The sequence below is a fragment of the Perissodus microlepis genome, chromosome 7, assembly GCF_051167445.1.
Source record: "Perissodus microlepis isolate ML-2025 ecotype Zambia chromosome 7, ASM5116744v1, whole genome shotgun sequence".
Taxonomy (NCBI): Eukaryota; Metazoa; Chordata; class Actinopteri; order Cichliformes; family Cichlidae; genus Perissodus; species Perissodus microlepis.
Genome location: NC_140467.1, coordinates 42,582,845 through 42,591,828, shown reverse-complemented (window position 1 = coordinate 42,591,828; position 8,984 = coordinate 42,582,845). Strand labels below are relative to the sequence as shown.

General features: G+C 40.0%; 1 protein-coding gene across 1 annotated transcript; it reads left to right on the top strand.

Annotated features, from left to right (window-relative positions):
- The first annotated feature begins 929 nt into the window (after positions 1–929).
- Positions 930–2,862, top strand: LOC146383772 (uncharacterized). The gene has a single exon (XM_084932598.1). It carries the CDS (start codon positions 1,173–1,175, stop codon positions 2,484–2,486), a length of 1,314 nt encoding a protein of 437 aa, XP_084788724.1. The 5' UTR covers positions 930–1,172; the 3' UTR covers positions 2,487–2,862.
- Positions 2,863–8,984: the final 6,122 nt, after the last annotated feature.

Sequence of the window (8,984 nt, the reverse complement as noted above, 5' to 3'; positions counted from 1 at the left end):
CGTCGCAAATCTCTCACATCTCAAAACACCGCCGTCACTCCTAAAACTTCCCCCTCCCTAAACCACTAAATGCCATGTTGCCATATCATTTTTTGATTGGTCGACATGGTACATTTTTCGACCAATAGGAAAGGCTGGGGTTTTTGGTTTTCTTTTTGCTCACAGGCGGAGAGTGCTTTCCAGCGTTTTCCTTATAAAATGACGTTTTTACAGTTTCTTCCCGCAATAAATATAAAAACCAAACATTGCATATATTCTTTTTATCATAACTCTGGTTTTACGTGGCCTATCAACACAATTTAAAAACTGGTATAAAGTCCACACTTTTTCCGTTAATTCTTCCGTCTGTCCTGCTCACATCTCCAATGGTTGTACACGTTGTCATTAACGTGGCTTCACTCCACATCAGCCGCTTTGCTCGCTAAAACACCGGTGTCGGCACATAAGGACGCTGTCATAGCCTGTCAGCAACGTTGATTAGCTGCGTATATACGAATGTGAATCGCATTCTTGGTTGGACTATGGGATAAGGTGACGTTGTTCTGATCCCATACAGGAGCAGCCAGTCACTTACTGACTAACACTGCAAAACAGAATTGTTAATGTATTTACTTTAATTTCAATTCAGATTAGATTTTTTTTGTGCGCAACACAGATTTTTTGTGCGCAGAGATCGTGCCAGCAGTGCGCAATTGTGCATGCGCGCAGCTTAGAGGGAACATTGCTCACCAGTGTTAGCTTTATTTTGACACCAAGACTGTTTACACAGAGTTTGTAATTGCAGAGAAATACATTTATTTTGGTCATTTCCTTTTTGAGCAGGAAGCTCACCCTTCTTGTTATAAGCGTGGCAATTAACTTTTTAATCGACTAAGCGGGTCAAGTAAGAAACACTTAAATATTAAGTTAAATTTGAAAACTGTTTAAATTTGAAAACTGTTTAAAAAAAAATATATCCCCATTCCACATTCCAAAATGTCATGTGACAATCTGATTGGCTTAGGAGTGATGATGTCACAAGGATCTTTGATCCTTTGAAGTTTTTCCTTAAGTAGGGGTGAGAAACAGAAATTTTTAGTTCGTTTCTTCGCAGCCTTTGTGTTAGCAGCCTTCAAACGTTCACTACAGAAAAATTTGGAAACCTCTCAGAGTCATCGGATACAAACGCCAACATGTATCCAAGATTACGGCAACCGAGACAAAAAGATTTCACCGCCTCTCCTTCCTGCCGTGGCCGGCCAATTTCTCCAAATGGCCTCTTATCCATCCAAAAGGCATTACAGGAGAGTAGGAATGAAAACAACCATCTCCAGAACAAAATTCGACAAATTGAAGAAGAAAAACTTCACCTGGAGAAGAAGTGCTTACAAATGGAAGCACAAAACAAACACCTGGAAGAAACACTACAGCGCCAGCCCGACATCAACATTATTAATGAGGGCTGGGGGATCAAGTTTGCTCAAGCCAGAGAGCAGATTGTATTCCTCATCAAAGAAAACAAGCAAAAGAGCGCTGAAGTTAAAGAAATGTCCGAGCAGCTTCAAGGCAGGAAAGCAACGATTGATAAGATAGAGTGGGATCTGCAATACATGGACCAAAAGAATCGCCTGCTCCAAAGAAAGCTTGATGAAGCTGAAGAAAAAAATAAAGAAGTCCTCCAACAGAAGGAACAACAGGACACAAAGCAAAAAGACCTGCAGCACGAACTCCAAGGCATGCAGGAAAAGTACAGAATGGTGAAGGTAAGGTTGGATCAAACACTACGCCAAAATGAAGACCTCCTTCAAGAGAAAGAGCAACAGAAAGAAAGACTGACAGAAGAAAAGTGCATTATCAAGGACTTTGAGAGTAAAAATCAAAAAATGCAAGAATTCTGTAATGAACTGAAGGTCAAAACAAGTGAGCTGGAGGGAGAAAAGGAAACACTGGAAAAACGATGCTCACAGATGCAGAAAAAGATCGATCACATGGCGAAAAACAACTCAGAGCTCATTAAGGGGATATTGTTGGAATTCAACAACTTGAAGCGGGAAAACACAGAAATGCAGGCCCAAAAGAAAAAACAAGACAAAACGCATGAAGACCTGCAGTGTACGCTCCGCGATATCCAGAAAAGAAATGAGCAGCTAGAAGCCATGCACAAAGAAGATCAAGTGAGAAATGCAGACCTGCAGAAGGCAAAGCTGACACAGGAGGCAACATCCAAAGACCTCAAAGAAAAGCTTGAAGAAACACAAGCAACATTAGAACAGGTGGAACAAACATGCAAGAAACTTGAGAGGCAAAACACAGAAACCATCGATGAGTTGAGAACCCTCATCCTGGAGAAAAAGGCGCTCGTGGAAAAGTCCATGAAAAAGAAGAAAAGATTCTTCAGCTTTTTCCGGAAGAGGGACAATACTGCTTCCTCACCTGGTGTAGCCTCGTCTTGCTCCACCTCTGTTCACCCCCCCAACCAGTCCCGGCAGTTGACTGCCCCCTCCTGAGCCTGGTTCTGCCGGAGGTTTCTGCCCGTTTAAAGGCAGTTTTTCCTCCCCACTGTCGCCTAGTGCTTGCTCAGAGGGGATTGTTGGGGTTTTCTCACCTCTACCTTGTTTCTTTATTTACTTGTTAACATTTTGTTCTTACTTCATTTTACCTTGTTTCATTATTTACTTGTTAACGTTTTGTTCTTACTTCATTTTACCTTGTTTCATTATTTACTTGTTAACGTTTTGTTCTTACTTCATTTTACCTTGTTTCATTATTTACTTGTTAACGTTTTGTTCTTACTTCATTTTACCTTGTTTCATTATTTACTTGTTAACGTTTTGTTCTTACTTCATTTTACCTTGTTTCATTATTTACTTGTTAACGTTTTGTTCTTACTTCATTTTTACCTTGTTTCATTATTTACTTGTTAACTTTTTCTTTTTCAACTTATTTATAAAACAATAAACCAATTGAATTTATCCTTTGAGTATTTTTCATCTAATCTTTTCATCTATAACTTTTTCAAACAGTCATATCTGTCGTTTATCTTCTTCTTGAAACCTCATAAATGGTGAAGGAAAAATCCTGGAACATGGTTTGAAACACTGAAATTGTTTCAGCTGAAACCGGCAAAGTCATACATGTGTGTGTGTGTGTGTGTGTGTGTGTTACTCTGTACATGAAACAACTTTGTAGAAAACCATTTTCCTGTCGAAACATTAACAAACACAACCAAAGTGTTATTAACAAACAAATTACTAATATCCCTCTCTATGATAGTGATTTATTTTCTTACAGGATTAAAACTGTAAATTTTACCAAATTAAAGAAAGTAATACAAAGTAATAAAACTTTTTATCATTTAGTTAAGATACAACATCCATTCTTTTCATAGTTGGTTGTTACCACCAGAGGGCGACATGGAGTACTTTTACCCATGTAGAGAAACATAAACGCTCATATATTACACACGCACCAACATTTTACTGTCTATTACTACATCAGTCTGTTTACATTAAACTGATATTGATAAATAAACTCACAAATATAGCTTCATGAATTTGGTAACGTCCTGTAAGTCATATCGTCAAATGCTTTTGTTCCATATGGTAAAATAAAAAGGCTGTTGAAATAATGATCGGTGTGGTTTTTACAGGTGAATGAGCAGCAGAATAACTACAGAGAATCTGTGAATACATGAATGACCTTTTGTAATATGCCTTTAACCTATTAGTGCCCTGAAAGAGTGGAGATTTTACCTATTTTAGCAAAATGATCTACAAACTGTATGGATGAATATAGGAGCTTGTTAACAGGTTAGCATGTCCAACTAACAGACAGGAAAATGAGCTATGTGTTTTTTAGATATCATGTTATCAGCTGACCACTGAAAGCTCTTTCTGCATATATCTTCTACATGTTGTCTCTTGTCACGTGTGTGTTTATATTTAAATCATGTATGTTGATTATTTAAATATGCTTTTTCATTCATTTTTAAAAAATGTCAACAGCTGTCGTTTACAGATTCATTGTTTACTATATGCTATATGTTTTATTGAACAAAAAATAAAAAGTGATAAAAGGATCAGTTAAAATACACACTGTACTTTTTTTTGTCATATAAATAATTTCTGTGTCATCTGTGCTACATTTAGCTGTAGCTAATATCTAATTCATTGCATATCTTTTCATCAAACCTGGAATTTGAGGACCTGCAGGAGTGTAATTGAGTATGATCAGTGGTTACAGATCAAGGATCGAAGGTTATTCACGGCACTGGAACGGGAGATGATGCTCTCATGTTGCGTAGTTTAGTTCTATTTTAACTATTTGAATAATAAATTTAGTAAGTGTGCCTCATTGCTCAAGACAACCAGCAGGCATTCCAATACTGTTAGCCACACTCTGACTCTGACCTGGACTTCTCAGCGACCTTGAACAAGAGCCCAAAGGTTACGGACCCTGTTTAAAATTAAAGTCGTAGTTATGCATACACGTGCATTCCCATTTACGCATTTATAGTTACATCCAGCTACGCTGTGGTTTCATTTTGCAGGGAAATCAGTGTCTGTGCAGTCCTGACTGGCTTTTTGCTTATATAGTCAAGGATCAGAGTTCAGAGATACCACAGCTACACTGTCATGTGGCTGATGGCTGATGGAAGTCATTCGTTTTAGGATGTCAGATAAAAAAAGATGCTCCGTGCAGACCTTTACTACCACCTGGTGGACCATGAGGTACATAGCCTCCTCGGTACCTACAGTATTATAGTGAAAGAGCACTTGTAGGTGGTCTGAGGTGGGCCTCTGCAGCTGTAAATAGTGTTCCAACACGTGTGTGACCACTCCAGTGTTGGTGACCTCTCACCCCTGAAAGCTTAGTTTTACCACCTGGAGGTAGGCTGTTCTTGATCTCACAGCACCTCCAGGAGGCTGGCACAGAGCTCTCTCTCTGTTTCCCCGTAAAGAACCTCTAGGTGTATTTATTGTGCACAAACAGTCAAGTACAGTACCTGTGTATGTGTGTGTTTGTGAGTGTGTGCGTGCGTGCGTCTGTGTGCGTGTGTGTGCGTGTTTTGGGTCCTTCCTAGAAAAACAGCTCTATTACAAAGCTATTTGACATGGATCTCTCTGGGACTGTGTTCTTACTCATTACTTGTAATATGTTTGTAACAGAGTTTGTTTATATTATAAATATCTCAGTCAAAACAAGGTCAGACTCAAAGTTGAAGCACATGCAGTGCTGTGTAAATTCTGCGTATTATGGTTTTCCTCTGTTTTATGTTTGCAGCGCGGATCTGCTCAGCTGACTCGTGTTTCACCTTTGCCGTCTGATCTTTTTAATTCCAAGGATGACGATTCTCAACAGTGCAAGCGAAGGTTCGTCTTTACGTCAGTGTCAAAAAGGATTCAGCACAGCAAAACTGGCTTTACCTATTGCTTATTCTGGGATTAAGCACATCTGGGGTGTGTTATGAATAAGGCACTCTCTTCTCCTAAGATCATCACTGACTTATTCTCTCTCTCCTTTTTTTATGATTGTGTGAAAGCACATCAAAACTTATAACAAAGGCTACAAGATGTCTTGATGTCCCAGATACAAGCAGGAGACACTGTGCGTACCTAGTTTGGGCGAAACAGATGGTGACAGACATTGGATGATATTAAAAACATACCCCAGGTGCGGTACACAGTGAGCTCTCCTCAGGCATGCCTTTTCAAGAGCTACATGATGAAGTATGACATTAATGTTTCTACACTATGATTTTTTTTAACTCCTCCACGGTACCTCAGCCGCACACCCCCACCCCCGCTCCACTGTATTCACTCTCCTCAAAACCTACCAGAGCAATCATATACACGCCTTTGATCAGAATTATCCCTCACTTTAGTCGTGTTAAAAAAAAATACAGCACTAACAATGGGCCAAAATGTGTCTCACTCCCACTGCCTACCCTCCTCTCTTTTTCATTATCTTTCCTCTTTTATTCACTTGTCCACGTGCAGCACAGAACAATGCAGCGCAGGCGGACAGGGTGGAGGCTCATGACAGGACTGGTAACACGATGACACACCAAAGGCCAGGTGAATAAAATCCCCCCTCCACAGTGGGACATGTGTCACGGTCCAGCCATGTCTCCAGCCTTTTTTGTGGTCTCATTTCTCCCTTCTCGGGCTCTTTTCCCCCTGCGGCGGTCACGATAAAGCGCCCATCTGCTGTGGAGACCCTGGCTTGTCTCTCTCTGAACTGATCCCTCATAGCAGCCTCCCCTTTGTCAGACGTGCCGATCACGTTTCAGTTTTGACACCTCTCTGTTATGCACATGCGACAGGTACCGAAGTTCTTCTGTTCTCGGTAGAAATGTATTGGAAAGATGATAGTCATCTCTTTCCAAAGCTTTGCCCTTTGCACTCTTATGCCTTTGGTGAAATTTTTTTTTAAACAACAGAAAAACATTTCTAAAGGAATTCATGAGTGTGTTGATCCCCAGCAAGAACTGGATAAGTGATCCTTTGCTTCAACGACAATCCACCACAAAAGATCCAACTAGCAAGCTTTTTCTTTTACTCAAACATCTTACTTGAGCCTTGAGATGCATGTAGTGTGCTCATGTCTATCTATCACCCTCCTGGCTCTCTATACGTATAAGCATGTATACGTTTATCTGTCTGTCATCCATTAAAGAGGCTGTCGTTCATCCATAGTGTTCTCAGCTGTTTCAGCGTGTCAGCGACGTTGCTTGTGATTCCGCGCACAAACCCGCACATGCCAATTGTTAGTAACACGAGCCGGTGCAGCATCCTAACCTGCAGTGAGATCACCTGTCACAGGTCAAAGAGACAGCTGTAGCGCTTTCAGATTTGGGCTTAAGCTGATAAAGTGTCTTGGAATGGGAGCGATGTGCGATACGATGCCAGATTATCTTGTTTCAGTCATGATAAAGTTCACAAGTTGTCATGTGTCCCACAAACCTTCGATCTTTTTATCACGCTTACTAACAGACTGTTCACGATGCTTCGAAATGAGTCCATGCTGTGTTTTACGAACTTGACTTTTTGAAAGCTGGATGATAGGCAAACCTGTGCCCAGAGCCATTCAGCATGTGACACCTGAAGCATGACCTGTGAACTCAAGGATAAGCCTGCCGCTACTCCAGCTATCGGGTAGACTCGAAGCTACTAAATACAAGAGTTTGAACTTTTCTCTCATCCTTAGATTACTCACCGTCTTGTATGATCCAACCCATTCTTGGCCTTGAAGCTCGAAACCTTCGTAAATAATACCAAATAAACCCGACTGTCATATTCTGATTCCTATTCTTGTAACTATGCATTATCACTCCAGATCTTTGAGCCAAACTCTGTCGATCAGTGTTTTCCAGTTGGTTACAACATACTCTTTAGTTCATAGGGTTACTGATGCTAACAGACTCAATAAACTAATCCGCAAGGCCAGCAATGTTGTGGGGATGGAGTTGAACTCTCTTAGGGTGGTGACGGAGAGGCGAATGTTGTCCAAGATAAAGACAATGTTGGATAATTCCTCCCACCCACTTCATGACATGCTGGCTAGCCACAGGAGCACGTTCAGTGAGTGAGTTACCAAAAAGCACCACTGAATGACACATGAAGTCATTCCTGCCTGTGGCCATCTCCCTGTACAACTCCTCCACCTAACACACTGTATACTGCAATAGCTACACCCTTTTTGCACATGCTCTTCTTTCTTTTTCAGATATTTATTAGTAAGTGACTTACATGTATGTATATATTGTATATATTGTGCTACTTGTTACTTGTATTGTCTGTTTTGTTACTGTTTGAACTGGAGCACTGCAACTAACATAATTTCTCCTAGGGATCAATAAAGTATTCTGATTCTGATATTTAGTAGTACTTTACGTCTGATTCAGTCCAGGATCCAAAGAGCCATACATGCAGCCCATAGCTATTACTAATTTATTTAACCTTGGAAGGACGTTGACACTGCAAGTCTTCTTTCCCATAACCTCTACACCCAAGTGATCTGATTAGATTATCATGGCATTATATTCACTTGTCTCTCCGTATGCTCCATTTAGTTTGTTACTGGAAGCCACTTGTTATGAAGCAAAGTTCAAGGTTGCTGCCACATTTCGCTCATCTTTCATATCATCACAAGAATAACAACAGTGAGTAACAGCGTGTGCTAATTCTCCTTATCGTTGAGTCTGTTAGGTGTTAAAGTGGTAATGTAATATAATAGTAGCAGAATATAAAGGACCGGGAAATGCCACATCCTGTTTAGCATGATCCTGAGTCATATTTTTTAGGTCTGGAAAGGTTCACCTCCTTTTTGCCAACATGTGTCCTTAATGGATTTCGACTGCCTGGCACCACCAGGAGTTTATACGTGTTCACATGGGTGGTCCAGTTAAAATCTGAACTTCTAACATTTGCAGTGTGAGAGCCTCGTTAAGTGAAGGTGTGCATCTGGGTGTAGTTTTCGACTTTCAGTATTGAAATGACCCGATTGTGTTATGGGACAATTTGTGATTTAAAAAAAAAAAGTTATTTACCTATTGATGCATATAATGGGAAGTCACTCAGAATCGTTTGCTGACAAAGTGTATTACATAGTTGAGAAGTGGTAAACCTGTAAATGCAGAAGGAGTCTGCATGTATTTGCAGAATATGCAGTTAAATGTACAAAAAAAGGCAACATTTAACTATGTATGATTCTTTTCAGAATCAGAAGCAGTTAGAACATCAGCAGGGTGGCCCACTGACTGATCTGTTTGATCGTGTTATGGCTTTGTTACTGTGCATATGTTTTTATATGTTAAAATATTTTTTATGCTTTTTTCCCCTTTTAGTAAGTTGATTTTAAATACACTCACTGGCTACTTCGCTCCATTAGTTAAACCTTGCCATTACCATATTGGGATGATCATGCGTAATTATAAAAATTGGAATGAGAATATGAAGGTCAGGCTTATTTGGTAATCACTAAAGTGTTTAACTTCAAGGCCA